Source organism: Morchella importuna, assembly GCF_003444635.1.
Source record: "Morchella importuna strain M04M26 chromosome Unknown Morimp01GS001, whole genome shotgun sequence".
NCBI lineage: Eukaryota > Fungi > Ascomycota > Pezizomycetes > Pezizales > Morchellaceae > Morchella > Morchella importuna.
Window position 1 is genome coordinate 1905029 of NW_025763398.1, and position 25510 is coordinate 1930538.

The 25510-nt window shown below is 45.8% G+C and overlaps 9 protein-coding genes across 9 annotated transcripts; 3 read left to right on the forward strand and 6 right to left on the reverse strand.

Annotated features, from left to right (window-relative positions):
• Window positions 1–906: 906 nt before the first annotated feature.
• Window positions 907–1523, reverse strand: LAJ45_00469 (uncharacterized protein; the record flags this gene model as incomplete). Its single annotated transcript, XM_046110070.1, has 3 exons — window positions 907–1047; window positions 1101–1413; window positions 1516–1523. The coding sequence occupies 3 exons, from the start codon at window positions 1521–1523 to the stop codon at window positions 907–909; spliced, it is 462 nt and encodes a 153-aa protein (XP_045976763.1).
• Window positions 1524–3023: 1500 nt separating this feature from the next.
• On the forward strand, window positions 3024–4606 carry LAJ45_00470 (uncharacterized protein; the record flags this gene model as incomplete). The annotated part of the gene is made up of 4 exons (XM_046110071.1): window positions 3024–3041; window positions 3187–3288; window positions 3588–4504; window positions 4567–4606. 4 exons carry the CDS (start codon window positions 3024–3026, stop codon window positions 4604–4606), a joined length of 1077 nt encoding a protein of 358 aa, XP_045976764.1.
• Window positions 4607–5530: 924 nt separating this feature from the next.
• On the reverse strand, window positions 5531–10107 carry LAJ45_00471 (uncharacterized protein; the record flags this gene model as incomplete). The annotated part of the gene is made up of 5 exons (XM_046110072.1): window positions 5531–7639; window positions 7704–8186; window positions 8242–8406; window positions 8480–9750; window positions 9819–10107. The coding sequence occupies 5 exons, from the start codon at window positions 10105–10107 to the stop codon at window positions 5531–5533; spliced, it is 4317 nt and encodes a 1438-aa protein (XP_045976765.1).
• Window positions 10108–12201: 2094 nt separating this feature from the next.
• Window positions 12202–13500, reverse strand: LAJ45_00472 (uncharacterized protein; the record flags this gene model as incomplete). Its single annotated transcript, XM_046110073.1, has 1 exon — window positions 12202–12720. The coding sequence occupies one exon, from the start codon at window positions 12718–12720 to the stop codon at window positions 12202–12204; it is 519 nt and encodes a 172-aa protein (XP_045976766.1).
• A 446-nt stretch (window positions 13501–13946) lies between these two features.
• Window positions 13947–14822, reverse strand: LAJ45_00473 (uncharacterized protein; the record flags this gene model as incomplete). Its single annotated transcript, XM_046110074.1, has 1 exon — window positions 13947–14822. One exon carries the CDS (start codon window positions 14820–14822, stop codon window positions 13947–13949), a length of 876 nt encoding a protein of 291 aa, XP_045976767.1.
• Window positions 14823–15077: 255 nt separating this feature from the next.
• On the forward strand, window positions 15078–15758 carry LAJ45_00474 (uncharacterized protein; the record flags this gene model as incomplete). The annotated part of the gene is made up of 1 exon (XM_046110075.1): window positions 15078–15758. The coding sequence occupies one exon, from the start codon at window positions 15078–15080 to the stop codon at window positions 15756–15758; it is 681 nt and encodes a 226-aa protein (XP_045976768.1).
• A 118-nt stretch (window positions 15759–15876) lies between these two features.
• Window positions 15877–17250, reverse strand: LAJ45_00475 (uncharacterized protein; the record flags this gene model as incomplete). Its single annotated transcript, XM_046110076.1, has 4 exons — window positions 15877–16048; window positions 16100–16227; window positions 16288–17093; window positions 17154–17250. The coding sequence occupies 4 exons, from the start codon at window positions 17248–17250 to the stop codon at window positions 15877–15879; spliced, it is 1203 nt and encodes a 400-aa protein (XP_045976769.1).
• A 1053-nt stretch (window positions 17251–18303) lies between these two features.
• Window positions 18304–19888, forward strand: LAJ45_00476 (uncharacterized protein; the record flags this gene model as incomplete). The annotated part of the gene is made up of 3 exons (XM_046110077.1): window positions 18304–18755; window positions 18861–18956; window positions 19012–19888. The coding sequence occupies 3 exons, from the start codon at window positions 18304–18306 to the stop codon at window positions 19886–19888; spliced, it is 1425 nt and encodes a 474-aa protein (XP_045976770.1).
• A 1841-nt stretch (window positions 19889–21729) lies between these two features.
• LAJ45_00477 (uncharacterized protein) lies at window positions 21730–23416 on the reverse strand (the record flags this gene model as incomplete). Its single annotated transcript, XM_046110078.1, has 8 exons — window positions 21730–21796; window positions 21867–21871; window positions 21960–22471; window positions 22534–22595; window positions 22660–22909; window positions 22983–22988; window positions 23090–23147; window positions 23219–23416. The coding sequence occupies 8 exons, from the start codon at window positions 23414–23416 to the stop codon at window positions 21730–21732; spliced, it is 1158 nt and encodes a 385-aa protein (XP_045976771.1).
• Window positions 23417–25510: the final 2094 nt, after the last annotated feature.

Here is a 25510-nt window from a genome sequence, read left to right on the forward strand (position 1 = left end):
TCTTTGTTGAGCCCCCGCACCTCAAATATTGCTGGGAATCATGAACCAAGCATTGGAAATTTGACACGACGGCCCGCCAGTGTTTCAAGCTTTATTAGGCAGCAGCAGCAGGGAAGCCTGAATCGTTCATATGGTGCTGGTTTAGGAGAGACTGGCTTTTTTAGTCGACAAGATAATTCGTTGGGTAGGGGGGTAAATACTGTTGAAGCCCCAAACTGGGGCACACCACGGCCCGGGACGAAGGTGAGCTCATTCCAAGATGGAGGAATAAGACCAGGGACTGAACAAGGACCTGGTAGAGTTGGAGGAAATATTTTTAATTCTCAACGAGAAATTGGGATAGCGGATAGACCAGGTTTAAGGAGAACTGTAAGGAGAGGTTGACTTATATCAATAGCCATGGAATATGAGATTGATTTTTAGGCGACTGTAGAGATAATATGATTTACTTATTACTCCGGAATCGAAAAGAGATATGATGGCTGATTATACCCAATGAGGCTCAATGCAATTAATGAATTAAACAAAAAAAAAACCCCAGTGAGGCTCAAAATTATGAACACCGAGTGATGAATGATGATGCCAACAACCTGAGCCATCACATGAGATCATACCTGTAGTTATTGTTATTGAAATAAGCGCAATAAACTATAGGATCGGTCTTATCCAGTTAAGATAGATACTTACATAACCTTCAACTAGGACAGTCCTTAGCACATTCATATTAGATCATGTAATCTCACTCGAGACTGTGATATGCGTCATCAATTATCACAAGCTCACATATTTATTTACTAGTGACCTCATCCTCAGTCAACGCCTAGCTCGGCACTTCTAATCATACAAAATAACAGCACATGTCAAGTTCAAATATTAAATAAAACAAAAACTCCTCAGAAGGCCCGCTTATCTGAGCAAGTCGTGAGCGGGACGAATTCCCCACCAAGTCAAAAATACTGATAATCCAACAGTCTCAATCAATCCTGCAGTAGCACGAATAGCAATGTACTCTGCTGGGCGGCGTTCCTGGAATAGTTGAGAAACGACCTGCAACAGTAGTTAATATATATTCGATGAAATGATAGTTAGGATAAACGTACGGTGGGAACGCTCGTGGCGGCAAAAATGAGCGCGCCAACATAAGCAGCACCCTTGTAGGTGAGAACACCAGTTTGAGTAAGTAGGGCAGCAATGGCGTAGGTTTGGGCTCCTGAACCGATAACGTTGGAACCCCAAAGAGTGGCAGTCTTAGCAGCTTCCTTCGACTTGATCCATTCTTGCTTGGAGTCGGCATTCATAGCCTTTTGGTAGGATTCGCCAAAAAGAGGGGCCATGACGGCAAGGTTGGTGGTATGGGTGAAGAGAGTACCCAGGGCAACGGCGGAGGGCTTGACAGGAGGAAGATAGTGGAGGCTTTAAGATATCAGTATATTACTTTACTTATATGAGTATAATGGATGAATGGGATAATAAGACAATTGATTATAAAGTAATCATGGGACTGGAGAGACTAACGATGCCATTGTAAGTGATTGAGTTGATTTATAGGTTAAGTGCAGAAGCGTGTAAAGTTCTCGTGAGATATTGAATGGATGAGTCGAATTGGGGGATGAGGAAGGAGTATTTTGGAGAAGAGGGCACGGCAGAAGGTATTTAAGTAATTATTTCTTGGACCACACGTCTACTAAAATGACCGCATACCGGTCCTCTCCACCAGCCAGTAGAGAATGCCGTTTTCAATCTCCATATGCATGATCAATCCTGTTCCTGTAATTCACGATCTAATCAGAACCCAGCTGCATAAGTGGAACTTGGAGCCCGATTGGATTTCCTTGTCTTGTCCCTTGCAAGTTCCCTAGATTCCTTGAAGTAGACTCATGTTCCTGTTTCTGTGCCGTGTTAAAGGGTGTTGAGGAACGAACCCGGACATAGGGAAGGGGTTTCCTCGGTACAAGCGTTGTTCGCAGGATGGGACATATTGGCTGATTGGTTAAGAAGGTGTCGTCACCATCACGAATTTCAACTGTGATGTCATGTCTCGTCACTGTGGCGGGTGACAACAATACTTAGTGCTGTGGCACATTAGTACTGGCTTGGCATTGAGGCTACGGGGAAAACACTTGGCAAAAGAAACTCGCTCTCAAGCCACGCGGAGAATCATCCGCAATTTCATGCATGGGAAAGCGTCACACTTGATGCTTAAGCTTGGTGGTGATAATCTTGTGGGGAACAATACCTACATGTACTTTAACAAGCGGTATGTAGGTACATGGCCAGGTACATGTGTTGCATATAGTACTACGCAATTTGGATACGATAGGATAGACACCTGTAATACTACAGGTGGTCATGAACCATCTAGTGAGGATTATCTTTGGCTCAGACTCCTTCGATCATAACCATGATAAAATCACAGCTATCATCTCAAAATTGAAAGAGAGCGAAAGTGAAAGAAACGGGAAGAGGAATAGAAGTATATATCTTATACTTGATACACCTATGTAATGCCTGCTGTAATACTTAGATGTACTCATACCCACATATGTACAGATAAAGCTGCCCTCACCGTATGAGGCTGAGAGACAGTAACAGAGACTGTGCTGCGGCTCTTTCGTAGCTCTACCCAGCTCGCGCCAAGTGCATCGGCTGACTAATCCGAGCTTTCACCCTCAAAATTCCAGCGGCCTCTGGACACTATCACCAGAGACACTACAGGCCTCAAAGAAATAGATCTTGCCTCTCGGCCTCGAATCTCTCACCCCCTGCTCCATCGCTATCGCAGGTTTTTCCATAGCGAAAGAGTCATCTTCATAGACAAAGACTTCGCCGTCCGTGATATCCGTATCTCATCCTTCGCTTCGTCCAGAAGCTTCTGTCAATCCCACTGCGGATTCATCCCGCACAATCGCGTACCCCCCGAGATCTTCCCTCTCTACCTCAACTCTCCCCAAAAGAAAAAGCCCCCGCCCCTCCCATTTACTCCTATTGTCCGTCCACCCAGCTATACATCGATATTAGACAATATGTCGAATCAGCTAGTTGTTAGTGTTCCTTGCTTCTTCCTTTTCTTCTATCTCCTTGCTCGTCTGTCCTATCCTTCATCTCTTGTACGCATTTTCATTTCTTCCGGTCCGCGCGCTGACTCGTGTGTGTCTCGTGTTTCGGGTGTTGGTTGAGGGAAAATAGGGTGAAGTTTACCAGCGCATCATACAGGATGTTATCGACACCAGTGTTATCGATTTCGAGGAAGCTGGCGTTAATGCATCGACCTTGGAAGAGTTGAAGCAGGTAAGCTGAGAGTTGGTTTCTTCCGTTTCGTTGCCATCTTCCATTTCAACTCAAGGCGCTTGGCTGGCTGGCGGCTCCTCTATCCCCTTTTTATGGGCGCGCCCGATTTCCCTTTTATGTGCCTCACACCCATTTTTGCGGGGTCGCTTTTATATGCTGCCCTTAGGGGATGGTTGCTGATTTACTTCCCTGTTTTCCCCACGTATTTTGCTCACCTGGGCTTGCCTGATTTGGTTATATTACTTCCTTTTGCCACAATCAGTGCTATCCTTGCTGACAATACTCTTTGTTCTGCGCAGGTCTGGCAGCAGAGACTTTCGGACCTTCATGTTGCTCATTTCCCATGGGACCCTGCACCACCAGAGACTGTTGCACCCACACCGGCCCAGCCAGCCCCCACATCCCCCACTAAAGCCCAACCGCAGCAACCGGGCATCAAGCAAGAGGCTAATGCTCAAAATTCCGCCGGTATAATGGGCCAGAACACTGGCGGCGTTCGTATTAAGCCCGAACCTGGCTTAGACCCGCAAGGAGTCTATGGCCCCCCCGTCACTCCAGGCAACCCAACACATAACCCCGCTCTCGCCGAACAGAGGGCGCGTCAAAATGTTGCACAGAAGATCAATATGAACCCGCAGGTGCGACCTAATGGCGGTGGGTTGGTGTTACCAGCTCTTTCTCAGCAAAGACAACAGAACGGACAGAACGGGATCCCGCAGCATGATGGCGCCGATGATGTACCAATAGAGGGATATGGCAATATCAGTCGGGATGAAGCGGACCGCATATTGCTTCGCAGGATCGGAGCAGCGGAACGGGAGAGCGCTAAGGCTACCGAGGAGCTAACAAATGCTCTGAAGGGTCTTAAAACAACTTCTTCATCCAAGTCTTCTAAGAAACGTCGTCCAAGGAGACAAGATGCGTACGAGGCTGCCCTTGATGGCGCTAATTCTTATCCATACCCATCCACCTTACTTTCGTCCCAGACTCCTCGTCCTGTTGGCATTTCGCAACTTGATGGTGATTCTGATGAAGACATTGCCGATGAAGATGCCATTAATTCGGATCTTGACGATCCCGAGGATGATGAAATTGATAACGAGGATGAAGATGAAGTTCCACAAATCATGCTGTGCATGTACGATAAAGTCCAAAGAACTAAGAACAAGTGGAAGTGTGTGCTTAAGGATGGTGTTTTAACGATTAATGGGAAAGAGTGAGCTCCCTCTAATCCCCTGTTTTTATCATGATTACTTTTTCACTAACCCGGTGTCTCAGATATGTTTTCCACAAGGCTAATGGAGAGTACGAGTGGTAATCTATCTATGGTCGATACGATGTATGCGTTTGTGACTCGTATTCTCGAGTTAGGGTTAATTTCTGTAATTCTGAAAGAGAAAAGAAAAAGAAGCCTCCTATTTTAGGGGTAAAAAAAAAGGAGCGAAATAGTAAAAAAAGGTTTGTGGAGCAATAAGAATTGGGCCGGGAATAAGAATCGGATCTTCAGCAAAAACAGCAATGCATGATACCCCCTTCCGTTTCTTTTCTTTTTGCAGCTGTAGTTCAGTACGTTTCTGCTGGACAAGAGAGCTTTTAGTTGCTGTCCTACTGTGTGTACGAGGTTGGGTTGGGTTAGATTGGTTGTAGAACTGCAGCTTGATTTTTCACCGTGGCCAGTGGGATAACCCGGCCGGGAGAATTAGGAGGAAGATTGTAAAATTGAATAGTCTTTCATTTCCGTCTTTTCCTGATATTTTTCCTTTGTCTTTCCCTGTCACCTGCTATTCCTGGAGAGGATATTGTTATCTAGTCGTTTGGATGGAAAATGGAAATGGTATTATACCAATGACCTGTGTCATTTCTATTGTTCTTTTTCTATGCAAGTGATAACTATGATAAGGGAGGGCTAACGGTTTTTGTTGCGAGTGATGACCTATGATACTAATACTTAAATTGACTCAACAGCCAGGCTCTGAGTGGTTGTTCGATCTTGAGATTTTGTGACTATACGCTCTACGCCCTTATCTACGTAGACTCGAATATACAAACTCCCCCTTGCCTGAAACCTACCAGTTGTCCATAATTACAAACAACAACACATGCTTATTTAGCACCCCAACAAGAAAATAAAATGACTCCAAGAAGGAATTAACTAGGAAAACTAGGAGGTCCATAAGGGAAAGAAAAGAAACATAAAGCTATAAAACATCAGCACACCCAACATGACCGTCTGTCCGTGATTCTAATACATCCATTTCTTAGCCACATTAGCTGAATCACCTCCCCACGCTTCATCACCCCATTCTGATCCCGATGATTCATCCTTAATTATAGACCATTTATCTTTGAAGGATTCGGTGGTAGGCATGCTTTTTTCGAGCTCGGTACTAGTCTTTTGGATTGGTGGTTGCCATTTACTGCTACTCGTAGTTTCACAATCTAAAGGTTTAGGGACAGGTGCTTTCGCTGCAATATTTACTTTTGGTGAAAGATTAGGTTTGCGCACTAAGCCTGTTGGAGCTGGAGATTTTGGAGTGGTACGATTAACTGGAACTGATCTTTCCACTCTCCATGTTTTTAGTGCGGGATTCCTAGCCGTATTTATCTTGCTCTGAGGTGTGGGGAGTATTGAGTCTCGCGTAATTGGGACAGCCGTTGTCGGTACCGATATGGGTTGGGCAGTCTTCGTAGCATTCCTTAGGGCCAATCCAGCTCTCAGTGAAAGTTCAGCTTCAGTGGCGTATTGTGACCTCCAATAAATTCCTGGACGTTTCTCGATTACAACCGCAAAGTTTGAGCCTGGTAGCTGCGATTCCCAAAATGCCCCTCTCTCTTGCGGAATATCTTCGTCTTCGTCCATACGAAAGTTGTCTTCTTCGTCGCTATCAACTCCCCGTGTGTCTTCAAGCATGCCCTCGGCAACCTCAGCAGCCAGTACCTTTGCCTCCTGATATGCTCTTCGGCGCTCCTCCTTCTCGTCCTCAATTGCCTGCAATCGCTCTATTTCCTTCCTTATTTTCTCTTCTTCCGCTGCCCTATTTTCGTTCATAATTCTTTGTCTTTCATCAATGATCCTTTGTTGGGCATCTTCAATTGCCTTTTCTTGGGCGAATTTTGCGTCTTTGATGGCCTTCTCGGCGGCTTCCGCGGCTTCCTCTTCGCGTTTGCGCGCAATCCAGGCGCTTTCTCTACGGCGGGATTTGGGCTCAGGAATCACCTCCATCTCTTCGTCCTCGTCCTCATCTTCATCCTCGTCTTCCTCATCATCTTTTTCTTGGTCAGAGTTCGTTTCCGATACTGTTGGTGCACTCTTCCGAGGCCTGCCCCTTTGTCGTTTACTACCATCCGCACTGCCATCCGCACTGCCAACCCCGATATCGTCTCTCCTGGCCGTTACTTTATGAAGCCTACCTCCCTTCATATAGTACTCCGTGATCATATCTGGCTCAACCGTCTTTTCTTCCCATTTCTGCCAAGCTTCCACACCAAGTTTCAACTTAACAACTAAAGTTTTCTTATTTCGTCCTTTACCCTTAGAGGCGATATATCTGGCGCGCTTCTGCTTCTTTGCCTGATCATTGGCCATGAGTTCGTACATGGACAGGGTAGGCTCGGTCATTGGGAAGGTGCCATTGACGCCAATGATCTCGCTGGTGGCAGCGGATATTCCGTATGGATTACTTCTGCGTTTGGCTTTTGCGAGCATGATGGGCGCTATGGGATTATAGGTATCATCGGGTAATGGGTTTGCTGTGTTTTCTGCTTCGTCACGATCACGTCCGCGAGTCGTTTGAGGGCTGTGCAAGATGCCTCCGGCATAGCACGCCAGGTCTTCCGGGAGTCCAGTGGCAGTAATTGTAGAGGCTGCTGGCCAAGACGAGGAGGCTCCCAACAAATGGCTTCCTATCGCCTCCGAAGAACTACTAAGTTCACCAGGGTAAGATTCTATGCCAGAAAGTATGCTTAACCCAGCTGCCGCAATAAATGCTTCTGGGTTTCTCTCTAAAGAGCTCATTTCAGGCCACATCGATTGGTTATCTGCATCGATGCGCGAAAGAGATTGGTGGGTATAAGGTTGTATATCATCCTTTAAATCTTTAGATTGTGGCTTATCGAACATGTTTCGAACCTCGGAAGAATAATAACTACTAGGGTGGGATAAAATGGTATCATGTGATAAGGCTTCCCGTCTTCTCAACGGTAGAGCTCCTGTTAACATATCTTTTGGGGACGGCAATAAAGGCTGCTTATCTAAGGGATTTCCTCTTCTTTCCATTGCCCCTGGTGTTCTTATCGATTTTGTTGCCGAAGCTACCGCTGAAGCTTTGCCATCCGCTTGATGATATGAGCCCTGAAGACAAACTGATATTAGAACCCGATCTTGGAATGATAAAATATAAATAAGGGAAATGCACCCTTTCCACTAAGACTGAGGAGGGATAATTAGCGATGTACTGACCATTTCTGACACTACCATCTAGGTCAGGCTCATGGTAGTCATCATCCCTCGCTTTAGGCGCCTCGTCGGAGGAAACCGCGAGACTGGGGTCAATTGGTATTTCCCCATTATATTGTAAGCCGTAGCCCTCGTCCTCTTCATCAATTGTACCATACTCATCGAACGAAGTGAAGGACCTCGCAATCGCATCGCCATCATCAGTTCCAGCTGAACTTCGCTTTCGTTTCAGCGATTCAATGTTTTCTGACAACCATGTGAGGTTTCCTCTCGAGAAATCCACAAGACTTTCAACACTTCGAGGGTCAGCTACGTGCTTTGTGGAAGCCCCAAGCATAGTTCCCTTCGGTTCGTAGGGGACCATCTTGCCGTTTTTACGGCATTGCCCGCAAGAACAGATCCCAAGACAAAAGGGACATTTCCATTCAGCATCGCAGAGCACCTGGATTCGATGTGTTAGAGGAGGTTATAATATTTGCAATTAAGCTCATGCTCACCTCAAACGGGTCAATATCGAATGCACGCCAAAGGTTCCCATAACAGTACGCCTTTGAGCAGGCATTGCACTTGGCTATTTTCCAATCAGGATGCCTAACTTTACAGACGTGGCAGTTGACAAGTAATCCCATCCTTTTCTTGCGTTCAATATCCTTCGCATCATCCTTAATTTCAAGCTCGCTAGTTAGCTTATATCAATAGAATCGTACAAAACACCAGTACATAATAGAAACTTACAACATCGTCCAACGATGGATCTTTGGTGACATCTACAAAAGGCCTAGCTAATAGCTGCTCTTGACAAACCCAAGCCAGTGACTTTTTTTCAATGTTCTTGAATGCGGTGGCGAGTTTCCTTGGGCTATTCTCAGTCACAGCACCCTCAATGGATATCACCTGCATCCTGAATTTCTCGTGATCCCGAAGGAGTGTATTCCAGTCATGTTGTTCTTCCCAGCAAAGTTTTGAGATGCATGCGCAACTCCTTCCCCGGGAATAACACTCCATACAGATGTCATAAACATCATCATCGCCATCCTCATCGTCAGAAGGCTCCACACAGCGCTTGCACGACAGGAAGCGATTGAAAATATTCCCCCTGCAAAACGAGCATGTAACATTGAACTCGTTTGGGATTTTTTTAACCTCCACCCTCCCCTCGTATACAGGCGAGAAGTGCTCGTCCAATATGATCATATCAAAGAGCTCGAAAAGCATACAAAAATCTGCCTTTAATTTTGAGAGCGAGATATCATGGTCCCGGCTAATTTCTCTGGAAAGGATACGATGGTAGTGTTTTAATGTCTCGTAAATTATTGCTTTGTTTTTGTATTGTTCGTCGCGGCAGACGAGTCTAGCTTTCGGAAGGGACTCCTCAATTGCAAGCTTTAGAGTTTCCGCAGTCGTACGATTCCAAGCCACTTTCATTGTTGCCTCTCCACGATTCCAGACCTGATGCGGAGCCAACGGCGGGACGAGAATAAAATCGCCAACTTTTTGTTCAATGATATATACGGGAAATGGTGCATTCTTTAAAGCCTCAATGGAAGCAAAATGCGACTCGACTTCAATATCATGTCCAAGACCACCTAACCAATACTCGGCTACCACATCTCGATCTTCAGACGCAGTCATAAACCATAATGACGAGCCCCCGGGTGATGTATAAACCATTATATTCTGCCCCAGAGAAGCACACATCTCTTTATGCGCAGGAGTATAGGTACCTTCATGCCCGAAATAGCACATAAGATTCTCAGCGCGAGCATCTATAGGGAGATGGGACATGAGATCAGCAGATGAAAGATAGAATGTGCATGCTGGCAGTATCTTCTCGAGAGATTTTTGCCAAGCCGGCGGACAATCGATATCCTTAGCATATAATCGTTGTTTGGTGCCATCGTAATCTTGTGCAGTGAATTTTGAAGCCAATACGCTAAGAGAGTTGAGATAGTGTTTCATTGAAAAGGAGTGGTCTTTCATTGATGATATATCCCGGATGTTGATCGCTATAATACAATAGCACATTAGCAAACGAGCGAAATGTTGTCTAAAAAGACCTTTGGGAGGCACAAACGGTCTTGTCCATGATTGTCCACCAACCACTCCGGCTTGAAAATCCACTTTGGCCAATCAGGCGTCTCATGCCAATTTTCCAACACTAATGGCTTCCCACCGTCGATCACTTGCGACTGTATCATCTCTTTAAGGCGCTCCGCAGAATTAAAAGTGCGAGCATCAGCTCGAGATACATGATGAAAGTTCCTACAGCTCTTTACTAGCTCATTGATGTCAAGGTTGGGGGGAATCGGTGTGAATCCCGCCCTGTCCCTGACGCGATCAAGCTTCTTCGCCGCGGATGTCATCGTCGAAGGCCCTCTATTGGCAGACAGAGCGAATTTCCTCCGGCCAACAAATAATATGGTAGTGGGCGTACCGGTAGTGCTCGTGGATAGGTGACGATAAAGGCGGTGCGAGAAATTTGGTCAAGAGAAGCAGCGTTGTGGGATTGAGAAAGTGATGGAGATGGGAGCCAAAGAAGCAAGTTGATAGACAAGTAAGTACAAAGGTGAGAAGACGCGCCAACCATGGGTGATAATGCGGCCGTTGTACGACACTACTCTACATGTATGCAGCAGCAGCAACCTCACCTTAGGTTGCAGGCGTAGCGTGATGATAAATATCATCCTACAAGTCTTCCGGCCTTTGGCCGGTGTAGGTAATGAAATGAACAATAACTGGTTCCAGTAATAAATTGGGATTGATAACCCTACCTAACAAAATCAATCAAATTAATGATTATATTGATCACCTATATACATCTTTTTCTTAACCACCAAACACTTACAACATACATTATATAACCACCAAAAACATATTATAGTTCTAGGCCATAAACCATGGGAAGGCGCGGCGTACCAACCCCTTGCCTTTATAACAGCACTATTCTCCTAGGCATGCTCTCAACTAGCTACCAAAGAAATCATCAGGTAACAGTTCCCAGCAATGAATTAGACCTTCCTCCATAAGGGGCTTCAATACTTAAGGTGATCTAGTACCATATGCCAAATGGGGGTATTGTTGATGGTAAAGCTTCTTGAGGTGCACCCAAACATGTTCAATGGGATGGAATAGGCAAGCCAGTCCTCCAGAACATCTACCCTATTCTCCTCCAACCAGAGTTGTAAGACTCCGGTTTTTTGCCACAGCAGGGAGGCTGGTCATTCCCTCCTAGCTGTCTGGCGGGATACATGGTCTCTGGGCGCCATCGGTGGTGGTGAAAGATTTTGTGTTCAGGCGTTGCGACCTCGCGTCTTCCCATGACTTATGGCATGGCGCTGTACAATCACTGAATACATAACAATAAAGATAAATTCCAATCGATCGCCACTAGTTGAGAAAAAGAAAACATCCAAAATTCGGCCAATCAAAACCTTTAAAATACAGGTTGCATACATGTATGTATGTACTTGGTTTATCTATATACTACATGTACATGTAGCCACACAAACATTCATCCACATAAAATGCGATGTTCAAAAGCTATAAATTACAAATCGTTTATTATGTATTCAAGCAATCTCGATTAATTTGTCATGTAGATGCAATTACGTACATACATTTTATGTATCTAGCGGGATCCTAGTACTATACATGTAGTTAGTGAGCAATCAATTTAAGGTTTCGATCTAAATCCAGTCCCACCAGGTAGCTACGTATATTATGAAAGCAGCTGTAGGTTAGGCTTATTATTTATTTTCAATATTTTTTTTCAGAAGGGATTGGAAGAGCACGATAATGCGGCTCTAGTACCAACAGATTGTTGAATTCAATGTACCTTTGACCTTCGAATGAGAGTAGATGTATCTTAGAACTTGGGAAATTCGAAAAAACGAGCAATGAAACGAATAGGTCTTCTGGGAGAATAATTAAATATATATATATATCATCAGACTTTTGAAGACACGAAAGCCTTTGGAACTTTTAGTTTTGAAATAAGCACATCCTAACGTTTTAGGAGATGGTATTAACCTTTAATGTCAACCTCTTCCGATCCGCCGCCTCTCGCGCGTACACAAGCTTTCCGGCGAGCTCACGGGCACTACCCTATCTATATTTTCACTCTATGTTTATTAATATCAAGTCGATTGACTCTAACCATCCTCAAACAGACTAACTAGCTGCCTCTTAGGGAAAATCAACGGGGACTAAGAGCGTTAGACAGTGTTGGGGTTGGATTGACCTTCTTTTGCACCTGTATGTTGAGGTGGACCGGATCGGCTCTGGTTTGCTGTCCGGGATGCCTCGGTTCATAAATTATCACTCGAGGGGTGTAGGTATTCATTTCTAGGTATGAATCAAACGCCGAAACCTTGTAAACGACCATTATAAGAATGTAGTGATATTTCATGTTGTATAGGTATCATCTTATCCAAATCTTTATTAATACAACTAGCTATTTATTCCCTAATCATGAGAATGCCCTCTCCAGTATTTATTCCGAGCACCCTTTGCCTCCTCCCTCCCATACCCCACCAGCCTTCCTCACCATATATTCCCGTCCTCACGGCCAGATACTCCCCAAACAACCCACCACCTACGGCAACTCCACCAACAGCCCATGCGCACCACTTGAACCACCACCAACATTCCTTCACATCCTTCAAATTGGCCTTCCTAATCATATACCCTAAGCCTGCCGCGGCGCCACCACAACTCAGCCCATAGAAGATGGGCCCACATCCACTCACTGCGCCAGCCCCTGCTAACAGTCCAATCTGGACTACACCTAACCCAGTCATGAGGTACTTAGTGTGCGACTCGTGCTTGACGGCAATGCTCTTCACTCCGGCCTTGAGGTCATCCTTTACATCCTGGTGCGCATATATTGTATCATAGAGCACCGTCCAGGCCACATTGCTCGCATACAGTAGCCCAGCCGTCATAGCAACGGTGGGTTCCATCAGGCTCAACCCCATCGCCGGAAATCCTAGTATTGCTCCCCAAGAAAATGACAACCCAAGCACAAACTGTGGGTAATGCGTGATCCTTTTCATGAGTGGATAGCACCCAACTAGCACCAGCGATGGAATCCCATACACGATGGTCTCAACAGGGAACTGTACCAACACAGCCAGCCCTGCCAGACACTGCGACGCTGTAAATACCAGTGCTGCTGCGGGCGTTATAGCACCTCGGGCAATGGGTCGGAACTTTGTTCTTGTGACCTTGGGATCGATATTGCGGTCCCAGAGGTCGTTAATTGCACAGCCAGCGCCGCGCATGATGATGGCGCCGGTACCGAACAAAAGAGTAGTATAGACCACGGAGGTAAGAGGATGGACCGGATCAACCATTGTGGAGGCAAGAATGGTGGACCACATGCATGGGAGGAAGAGATAGGTTGTACCCGTGGGTTTGTCGATTCGGACAAGTTCGGCATAGGGGACAACGGAGGAAGGGAGGTAGGAAAGAATGCCAGTAGTGGGAGGTGTATATACCTCAGGGGCTGGTGGAGATTTCGAGTCGGGGATCACGAGGGTTGTAGCTAGACGTGAGGGCTGTGGGCATGGGATTAGAGATATTGGGCGTGAGGTATACCGTATAAGTGAGGGCGAGGGTCGACAGGTCCTTGAGAAGCTCCTGAGCGCGGAGGAGCGCATGGAGACATGCTGAGTGAGAAGTCTAATATGGCCCAGCATTCTAATGGAGCTCATGGGACCACGGTGAGATGGATGTAACACTGGGGTAATCATCATTCCTGGCAGCTTTTATCGGTAAGACTGATAGCGTTTGCCAAGAACTCCCCCGCTTGAGGTTTTGTCTCAGACAAAACGCAATTGAGGGGCGAAGAAAGGTAGAAACAATAACGAAATAAGCGGGAGTCCCACTGATGGTTGACATTAAACATCATTATCTTTAGCCGTCTGTTACCTACTCGATCGGGTTGTAGGCATCATGTGTTTCCTGTAAGAACAGAACAGGCGCACTCCCGGCCCTTACACCAAGCATGGAGGCTTAAAAGCTTAATTATGACTGGAGTAGGTATTGCGTACTTGTAATTACACAAGCTGGCAACATTTTAAATTTAAAGATTGTAGAATTCTAGAAGGAAATTGAGGGATTAATTATTTTATACGATCCACGCCCCTCCACCTATCCCTCTAAGTTGGCCACTGTCTCCAGTTTTGCTACATCATTCCTATCATTGACCACGATTAGGCCAGAACGGAGAGCACAGCAAGCGTACATCCTCTTGGAATACAGCAGCCCAATTCGTACTATCGACCGACTCATCCTCTTCAAAATCCCGATACCAGTTATACCACAGAGTGCTCCCCAATTCGAAGTACCCTGCTGCTGCTCCAAACCCCTCAAGAAATCCCTCATCAATCCGTACCTTATCATCAAACTCGCATTCCCGATCCGTGGCAATGGAGCCTATCGGAGGAAATCCGTTGATAGGAGAAAGGCCGTAATTCCACTTTAGTTTGCTACCACAGAGCGTTCTGAATATATCCCCCGTTCTCTTCTCCGGACAGGCGTAAATCTGGACAAATCGTAACCCCGTTTCGTTGGTCTGTTTTCCCGTGAGATCATCAAGATAAATTCTAAGATCAAACCTAAAATGCTTCCCTTCGTACCTTCCGCACCCCCCGCGGAAAGATGACTCGAAGGTGTGGAGTATCAATGCAATTGGTTCCTCCACACGCACCAGCTCTTCCGCGAAGAACTCATGCTCCACGTACTTTTCTGTCCGAGCCAGTTTACGCAACGATTCGTGGTACCATATGAGAAGGGAGTTGCCGGTCTTGAGGACGTAGTTGGATTCGAGATGCGGAAAGTAGAAACAAAAGTCGTCGTCTTCCAGCACTCGATTCCACTTCTGGATATATCTGATCTCATCCTGTGTGTAATCTTTATGCCTCATGTCCCGCCCCAACTTGCGTAGTTTCGGTTCGATTTCAGAGACGAGGGCGTGGATATTTTGAATTACTGGCGTCCTACAAGGCCCGCCAACATCAAAGCCGCTGTAGACGGCGTGATCGTCGCTGGAGCGTTCGATTCGGAAAACACTCATCGCGATGGATATTTGCGTGTGCTTGGATGGAAAGGTGGAAGAAAGGCCGGAGTACTTACAAGTAGTGAATACATTACATGTACTTCTACCAACGAAAATGTGAAGCCCCCTCGAAAAGGTGTATTCAAAAAAAACGTATACTTAGTTTCGAGTGATCTTTCATGATGCATGTGTCACCTTTCCCAAAAGGTCCAGCGTTGCCACACCTCCGACATCCCGAAATCCCTGGAGCCCAAACCCCCCACCAAGCACCCCATGGAGTCCCCAAGGTCCCCGCCTCCACCAAAACCGTTCACCGCACTCGAACACTCTACTGATGCGAAATTTCACCTTCTTCTCGCATGCACCGGTTCTGTCGCAACTATAAAGCTTCCACTTATCGCCTCTACCCTCTCCGAACGGTACGGCAACACCCTCAGCATTCATGTCATCCTCACATCATCAGCTGCCAAATTCCTACAAAACCCATTCAATATCGAGGGTGTACATAGGGTTTGGACTGACGATGATGAATGGAGCTTCCCCCATAACAAGAGCGGAACATGGGAGCGCGGCGATCCAGTGCTGCATATTGAGCTGAGAAGATGGGCGGATATGATGGTTATTGCGCCGCTGTCTGCGAATAGTATGGCGAAGGTTGTGGGGGGATTATGCGATAACTTACTTTTGAGTGTAGCGAGGGCTTGGGATACGACTGTGCAGCCGGGCTCAGCTGGAAAAAAGATCATTGTAGCACCAGCAATGAATACAGCGATGTGGAATCATCCGGTTACGGCACAACACATTGCGACTTTGGAGAAATGGGAGTGGATGGAGGTTTTGAGGCCAGTGGAGAAAACACTGGCCTGCGGAGACATTGGTTCAGGGGCCATGAGGGAATGGCAAGATATCGTTGCCTTGGTGGAGGAAAATTCTGGGTTGAGTTTGTCGTCCTAGGTTCTTTGAGAGCAACTGCACATACCTTAAATTTATTTCTATATTTCTATCAAATTTAAACAAGCTATTTTCAACAGGCAGGAAATGAATTTTAAGCCCAAAACAACCCTTAACACGATTAGTTCGTCATGTTATCCTCCTCTTGTGCTTTGACACCCTTCTTCCTTTGCCGCTCTTCATACAATGCCCGCTGCTTCAGGATACGATCCATGATTTCCCCTGCATTAACACCCGCAAATTCATGCGCGCCAATCTCTTGGAATATACCCATTTCTTTGGCTTCGGCGTAACTATTTACCAATTGTAAGCTGACGTTGAGTAGAAAAGGTTAGGAGAGTTACGTGTCTTCTTCGCCCGGCATGAACTGCGTGGGTCCATGGTAGACCACATCTGGAATTCCGGTAGGGAGTGTTGATAGAAAAGCTTTCGTTGGGGAGAATGGAGCGGATAGGATTATCGAGTCAATGTACTATTTGTGCCACCATGAATTATTGATAATCCCTTGAGTCACCAGGAACGATAAACAAACCCGACACTGGAGCACGCAAAGTCCTCTTTCAAACATGTTCATAATCGGATAGTTAAGACCTTTCCAATGGTTTATGGTCTTATCATCATGCACACCCGCAACAACATATATGTCTTCGTTCCCGTCCTCTTTCTCCTTCTCAACTACCCGGCGAAGGAACTCGATATGTCCGCTCGAGAACAGATCAAACCCACCATCGACATAAACAATCCTTTGCCCCTCTTTTGGTCCTACTCCGGTAACAAGTGGATTACAGGCCTTTGTTCGTGGCGTGTACACAAACACCGTTGAGCCTTTACCGATAACCCCAAAGGAATCAGAGGCGTATGCCTCTATCCGCTCCAGTAGCTCAGCAGCCTCTTTGGTCTCTCTGTCATCCTTCTCCGGATCTGGGTCAATGGCGGATAGCAACACTCCACCCAAGTTACGGAGGTGATGTGTCTTTGTGCACAGTAACATCCTGCCCACTAAATCCGTTGTAGAGATCCCGGGGGTTCGTTTCACAATCTTGAACCGTCCCTCGGCTTTGACGACACGATAACAATCCTCTCCCGTAGCATCCGTAGTAACGTCATCACCGTGAACAACAAATTTGCACCCATAAAGATCCATCCAATGGGGGTCTGTCACATAAGGAGAGCCAGGCACGGGGAGATCAGCCCATTTACAAGCGGCAGTAGCAGCCATGCGTTCGCGGAGATTCATGACCGTGGGGCCTTTGTTTTCCATGATCTCTTCATCGCTGTGGACACCCACAACGAGGTATTTACCAAGCTGTTTGGCCTGGAGCATTGCACCAGCGTGACCTACAATACGTTACTATGCGATTAATACACATCAAGGGTGTACAACGAGAGCATATATACCGTGGTGGGTGAAGTCGAAGCATCCGTCTATCCAGATTCTATCTTCACGCATAGGAATGGCCTCATTAGGTGGGTGCTCAGGCAAGGTATCGGCCATAATTGATGCTATAGGCATGCTGTATGTCTTCGAGTGAATTCTTCAGCGAAGAGTTCTGCCTGATTTGATAGATTGATAATATATGGAGGAGAGATTAATCGTTGATGATGTTGAAGAAGATGCCAGCTCTCCTATTTCCCCAGAATCCAGAATGTTGGGAAACCCCGCCAATGTCAACCCTTCCAAATTCCAACCCTAACCTTTCGCTAAGCAGCCAACGAGGGCAAAAATGTGGGGTTGTTACTCTACTTTATCGTCTAGTGATGCATCCAAGCAAGCCCCCTTAACACAGGAGCCGCCGGCTGTTTCAGTCTGCGCGTAAGGGTCTCATCTTTGATTTGAACCAGATCTTTTCGCCATCGGTTGGCAGATCCCATACCCGGACTTTGCCAAACAAGGAATTTATCCTCACCTAACCCTACGATCTAGACGTCTCATCCCATTCTACCCCCTTTCCTCGGTGCCTGGGAGTGTTGCACATTCCCCCCCAGGAACTCTTTACATAACTGCTGCCATCCCATCCCATCCCTTTCTACGCGTCGCTGAAGCTTTCCCCTCGCGTCCTGCAAGCCCCCCTTCCGGCAATTGCGCAACTCTCGGTCCCCGTTGCCTTCCCGTCTGTTCGCTCCATACATACATCACATTCATTTACATCCATACATCATACCCCTCGTACATTATATATACTACACTTTTACATTTCTTTTCCCAGAGGCTCTCGTACTTCCTGGACCTCTTCGCTGCTGCTGCTGCTGCTGCTGCTGCCGGTGTTACGCTCTCATACTGCCGCACCTCTGAGCAAGCCGTTACGGGTGTTTCCATTTAGATTAACCTATTTCTTAAATTCTTTCGTTAAACAGCGGGGCTATAGTGTTTTATAGTGCTGCAGATCGATTAATTGCCCTGTAGAGTATATCATAAACTTCGGGTACGGATTACCCTGACCTTCTCCTGCGTAAAGTACTATTGCGGCACCACACTAGACACACTAGACACACTAGAGGGCAACGAGACAGCTTGCAGCAGGCAATAGCTGTCCCCTAAAGCGCAATCATGTACGATCAGCGGAAGCCTTCACTCTCTTCAACGCCCGCTGCTTTCATCACTAAGGGCATCCTCTCCCACACCACAAGCGTCTCCACTCCTGACGAACTTCCTGCCACTTCATCTTTAGGCGGTTACTTTTCACTGTCACGTTCTGCATCAAACAAGAAAAGGCGACCTTCAGTTGCTGAGATCCCTCCAGTGTATCTATACCAAGGACCACCGCCTACTGGCCCTCCTCCTAGTTCCTCAGGGAAGGGGATGTTTTCCCGTAGCAATACATCAAGAGGAGGCGACTTCGTTAATGCTAGTACTTCTGCACCTAATGGGGGAGTAGCAGTAAGTTCAGGTGGTGGAGGAGGCTCAATGGGGGCTGGACCTCAAAGTCCAAATGCGTTATATGAGACGCTGCATGAGTTAGCTATGAAAAGAATCGCAACCCTTGATTATTTACGGAGAGCGTAAGTTTATCTCACATGTTTGGTTGTTACTGTTTTTTTCATTGATTTACGTAACATGGAATTCGATAAACAACAGGATTAGTATTAATAATTGAATCTCTACAGACATGAGGGCAGAGTTTATTGGTTTAATACCATGTTGTTCACAAAGGCTGATTTACAACGAACGGTGTATCATGACCATAAAAAACTCACAAGAAGGTACACCACGTTTTATATTCCTAGTCATCATCGAATATACACTCACCCTTAGCAGAGCAAATAATTACTTCATACTTGGCAATTCGCTTCCTGCTATACTTGATCTTGGAACATCTTCGCCTCTCGACTATCTTAAAGCTTTCAACCATCTTCTTCAGGAATACGAAACCCACATTGCTCTTCCCCCTTCGCGCCAGCCCACCCGGGGCCATTCATCAAGCATATCATCCTCACATAGCCATCACCATCCTATTAGCACATCTGCCTTGAGTTTAGGAAGACTCCCTAAACTCTTCTCTCGGTCATCATCCAAGCCTCGTCGTGGCTCTTCCGCCAATACGCCACTAACAATGACTCCTGCCATCACTCCACCGTCCACTGCAGCTGACAATGTTTCTTTATTCTTAGAGCGGACCCGCTCTGCATCTGGAAACTCCACTACCCTTCCAAGTATGCCTCCAACAAGTAGCGGTGGTTATCCTAATAGCAATCTCTCTTCTTATAATTCCAACCTTTCTACCACACCGGCAACATCAACAACCGAACTTGATCTCCTTCCCCCACTACCTATGACTTCTAGTACTGGGACCCCGCCATTACCTACAAGCAATCCCATGTTTCCTCCTCCTATAATGAACGGCGATATATATCTTTATCTCTCAACACCAGCACTACCGTTCGAACCGGACTACTACGAAACCTTTTCAACGCTATGCGATGTATTGATTGATGCATATCAACGAGTACTAGGCCTGGTTGGTGCGCCAGATTCATGCAATCAGTTGGTTTACGAAGCATTTATGAAAGCGGATACGAAGGTGAAAAAAGTAGTAGTTACAGGAGTGGTTAAAGAATTTGAGGAGGCCTGCAAAGCTGCGGTGAAAAGGGAGATTGGAGGCTTGGGAAAAGAGATCTTGGGAGGATTGCTGTAAATCTATATTGGATCTATTTCTTTTTAGTATATCGTTAGACCTAGTCCTTGTTTCTTTTTTTTTATTTTCCACCGGGGCGTTCAGGAGTAGTGAACACATACCGTTGCTATTTCTTCTTGACTTATTTACATAAAGCGGGTATGCTTTATGCGAGGGTAGTGTCGGTTTGTTGTGTATCGTCATTTTACTATCTACTTTCCTTTTACTATTTTCATTTGTTTTCATTTCTTCGTCAGGATAGGGGGGTTGGGGGGGTTTGGGATTGAAATGGGAAAGGAATAAATTGGGACGGTTCTATGGGGGTTTTCCTTTACATCTTTATGGATATATGGGAATGTTTGGGTGGTTGTGGAACAAGATCAAGTGACGAGTGATATTATGTGATCGTCTACTAATAACCCCGTGAGCCGAATTGGTGCGCAATCAAGATTATTTGACTTGGCACTCGATTAGTTAAAAGTGGCGGTCAGAACGCCACTTGCCACACCATTCTGAGACTATCACGGTGTCTACCAGTAGAGTAGTGTACATACATGTGGTAGATAGCACTTCGAACAACAACGTGCACTCAGGATCCATAAGAGCCTTCTTAATAGTTCTAGTATGCCATATATTTGACATTTAAAAGCACTTACGTTATTGGACCCTTGTTTATTTTTATGGCGTTTGCCTCGGTCTCAGAAAGCGACGTGCATTTCTTTTGATTGGGTGTTACAAGATTGTTGTTATCAATTAATAGCAGTGTTTCGGTCTCAATACTAACTACAGCAGGCCTGCATATAGTGAACACATTTTGTAGTACATACAGTGCTCATCTTGAAATCAATTCTGTTTCCCACCCATGTGAGTGTTACAGTTTGGCGTTGATACCCTCAAGCCCCAATCGATATAATTAATAATCTTAGATCAACTCCTGTGTAGTGGGTACATGTAGTTGTACGTTGGTACTCTAGCAGGAAATGCAAGGGTCCGTCCGAACCACAAAACCTACATGTAAGTCTAGAAGTACGACAAATGTGGCGCATAGTCCATCCCATGACTCGGTTTCTACCTATCACCAGGACTGCCGTTTATGCGCCTAGCTGGGGCGTAGGTGCATGTCGTCGTGAACGACAAGCGCCAAACGCCATGTGGTGATGACGTTGGGAAAGAAGGCTGAGGCTTACTCTACATGTCCTTATCCGCCATATATGTATACCTTATCTGAGATTTTTTTAGGGGGAGATGTCTCACTTCTTTTTCTAGAACCACAATTAAGGCAAGCGCGTGAGGTCCTGGGGGCTAAATTGTATCGAGCTGGCTACATCTACTCTTATCATGAGATTGTGCACATATTTCGACAGAAGCCTTCTCTACAAGGCATGGAATATATACAAGGCTCTGATGGACACCTGAAACAAAATCCTCTGGCACTAAGGCTGGTATTAGTGTAGGTATCCTTGGCCAAATCAACCTTTTGTCCGACCCGAAATCATGGGATATGTTCCGAAGGATGCGATGGACCGGTAAGCTTAACCTTGTGTAGGGAATTTTCTACCAGACGCCGAGGAGATGCAAAGATCGTACTGCTATGAGACAAGGCGTTAAGAGGATGTTAGGAATACGACATGGTGTGGCTAGCATTTCTAGATACCAGGGTCTGTTCATCTAATACTGTGATATATTTTCGGTTCTACTTTATATTTTGAAATCACTATGACTCTATAAGAATCTGTTAGACATAAAACCCCTTTCAAGGATGGATCTATTTAGCTAATGCCTATTCAATCATCGGGCCTTTTGCTATATAACTTCTAAAATCATTATGACTTCCAAAGCCAGTCATTTCCCCAGTAAACTCATTAATCCCAATCAACCCTTAACGCCATGCAGATTACATACATGTATGTAGAATGATCAAACCCAACGCTATGAGAACATGTACAGACCAATTAGTAACGCCCGTTAAAATACTAAGAAAACCCATATAGTTACCTACCAATACTATTCTAAGTAAAACAAAAGAAAATAATAAATACCATGCATATCAAACAAACCCGGCATCAAACCATCAAAATGTCACCCGGCCCACCAGTTTTGGAGAAGGTGATCTTCTTTCAATCCCCATACCGTCATCAATACTCTGCTCAATGACAGTTGTCTTGGTAATACCCATGCCTCCTGCGAGGGTATCATTGCTTCCAATAACAATATTCTCTTCGCTCTCATTCGGCCCTTTGCGTTCATTAGAAATGCCGCCTGCTCTTCCACCACCACCACGCATTGGCCAATGAAACCAATTGCATCCGCTTCCGCCTCCGCTTCCGCCTCCGACTGAATAGCATTTATCTGAGATGGCGGTAGTCGAAATATGTGCTAATGGGAATGCGCTCCCTACAAGTGTGAGCTCCCCGCCGCCGCCGAAAGAAGAGCCTTTAGCGATGCTGCAGCGGGAGTGTGAAAGGTGGGATTGATCATCGTATTCATTGTGATAGAGGTTTGGCACGATTTTTGCGAGCAGGGGTGACAACGAAGGCAGGGAGGCGCAGATAATGGCAAGGGAGGCTTCGAGGGCGCTCCAGGTGGAGGAATCTCTGAGATACCCTGTTATAGGCGGAGTTTAGTTAAGTTATTTGTATATCGGGGGAAAGGGGGAAGGAGGTTACAAGTAGCGTCGCTTGTTATATAGATGGTATAGGGAACTCGTGTAATTGCTGCAGCACATACACTGGAATATCGTTAGTATGGGTCAATAATAACGTATGGAGAAAAGAAATTAGCATGTTACTGACATCCCACTCAGAACAAACAACCCCAATATCAATACCCTCTGTTTCCCTCTTAACCCCGACCCAAGCATAAGTTTTACAGGCAATGTCCACAGAATCAAGTTCGTCAATATATCCACCACTGCATGTGCAACGACTCCTACTTCAATGCTTGTACATCTTGCTCCAGGTTGAGGGTATACACCCCATGCTGCCTTGACCGGATTACACTGTGCAATGATACCCGCCGAAAACCCGAACGCCCAGAGTGCTACTACTGCCATACAGATGTAAATTATCCGTCTACATAATCGAGTATTGAGAAGGCGAAGGTAGAAGACGCATACTGAGAGCTTTGTGAAACAAAGGGACCAGGTGAAGAATAGCTCAGAGATCCAAAGGAGTTTAAGCGCCTTCGCTACCGTAGGTGGAGGGAGGTTGTAGATGTGGTTACCCCAACCGTAGTCGAAAGTTGCGAGGCAAGTGGTGATCGTGAAGCCGATATAGAAGACCTGTGAATTGTAGTTTCTTTAGCACATAATCTCAAATGATAACTAGTTCTGAGTTTTGTGAGGGTAGTTACAGTTGCTAGAGCGATAAACCAATCCTCTAACCCAAAGAACCTACTCAGATAGGACCTTGAGTAAACCCTCAGGCTTACAATAATGAGAAGTAGTACTATGAGTACTAGCTCCACCACCAGCAATACGAGACCTCGCGAGAATGTATCCCCATGGGGCCAACGCTCAGCGTCTTCTCGAACCGGATCTACTGCAGACATATCTTTTTCCTCATTCATTTCCTTCCGATCCTTTTTTTCTTTCCCGTTATGATTTCTGATTAGCTAGCAGGCGGCTAGATGGTTTATGTACTGCCTTGATACCGTATCAAGAGACCTGAAACGGAAGAAAATCCTTATAGTTGGACCAGCCCAAAGGTATTGTCAGGTTTGCAGGATCCTGTCAGAACCTACGACATTCACGAGGCACGGTATGCGGGTGTGAAAGTAAAGTTTGTGTGTGAGATGGTAAGGAAAGGAAGGGAAGGAAGGAAAGAGAAGGAAAGAGAAGGAAAGAAGCTAAGAAAGAAGAAATTAAGGATGGTAACACCCCCCGGAAAGGCTACTGCATCGCGCCATATAAGTGCGTACCCGAAGGTTGTGATACTATCGCATTTTTTTTATTTTTATTTTCCATGTACTTTATGTATGTGGAGAGTAGAGGGAGTAAGGATAGGGTGGATGCAGCCAATCATAGCTCATGGAGACAATTCGGCTTGATCTTCCGCGCTAACAGAGTTGGTAGAGTAGAGTAATATGCCACAGTTTTACCCTTGAGCCAACAGGATGGCAGATTTCAGGTAGCCAACCTGGAGATTTCATGCCAGGATTAATATATAATACCTATCGGTGTTTTAGCACCCGGGAGGCATAGGTGGGGGGGGGGGGGGGGGGGGAAGGTGGATAAGCCGTTGGATAGAATAGGTAGTGAAAAACCTCGTATGTATGTCGCATATCGTGAGGGGAAATGCCTACTTGTGATAGTGGGGGGGGGGGGGGGGGGTAGGCTAACACCTGGGTACGTAGTGGAGAGTAGCAGTAGAGTACTGATAATAATTGACTGTAGGCAGATGGATAGGTACGTAGGCAGACAGGTCGACAGGGCAGGGCAGAGCAGGGCAGGCAGCATGCATCCACCTTGTGATGCGAGTATATTATTCGGGAGAGGGCCTTCCTGTACGTCTGCAACAACCCAAACGACCCACGGGTTAAGTTTTCTTGACAGTTTTCTCTTACCTCGCTGATTGTGAGAGGTGTATGTATAAGCAGTACGACACTTCCGGCGGTTCTTTATTTCCTTCTTTCTCACCTCCATCGATCATCGTAAACTCCCACTTCACACGGGGCACGTTGTTGGCGGCTTAGTTTGAGTAAAATTGTAAGTGATTAACTAACTTTGTATGCATTTACATCTTCGTATTATTATTCGCGAACAGTGGTAGCACTATTCTAGCCGTGACTAGTGGAATAAATATAGAGTAGGCCCTGCCTGCACCTGTCAAGTTACAGAAAAAGGCGCTTCCTAGCCAGTTCTGGAAGCGCCAATTCTGCGAACACCGCCAGTGGTGGTAGAGTACCACTCTACTACCCTACATGTACCTACATGTAGGTACTCTAGCTCTATGTCATCCACCATGTCAAAGAGTAAAATAAACTTTCACCATGCGCCGACTACCTAGATTAATATATAGCCAACATGCTCTGATCAGATTTAACTACTTCATGTAGGTCCTTTCTTTTTCTTATGCAGCACGCCGGATGACAACGTGGTGAGCAAAAGCACGTTTTACACACAGGAGCTTGGCTACAACCATGTGGCTATGAGTGGTTTGTGTGCTACCACACGTGTTTCTTCTTGCTGAGTATGGAGAGTGCGCAGTCTGACGATGATAAAGAATATACCTAGCTACATGTAGTATCTATGGATCGATTACATACATGCAGAGTTGTTCGGTGTGAGGTTGACGAGGCGCCATACAACGTAACCAGAAATTTTTCTGCAAAGGGAGCTGCGGAAGAAACTCCGCTAGATAGTGAGGATATCTAGAAGATTTTCCTCATCACTTACCAGCTAGGCCTTGGACCCGGAATTAAGATTCTTTGGGATATATCCACTTACATCTCGTTCTTACCTAATGCTCATCCAGGGCATATATTACATGCTGTTGTGCAAGCTTTATCCGAGATATGATCGTCCGGATGAAAGCAGCAAATCAAAACTTAGTTACGCCTTGTCTCGCTTGGTAGTTATGTGAAAAACGGATTTAATTATTTTCAGATGGTATTTCAAGGCTCGATAGGCCTAGGTAGAATCAG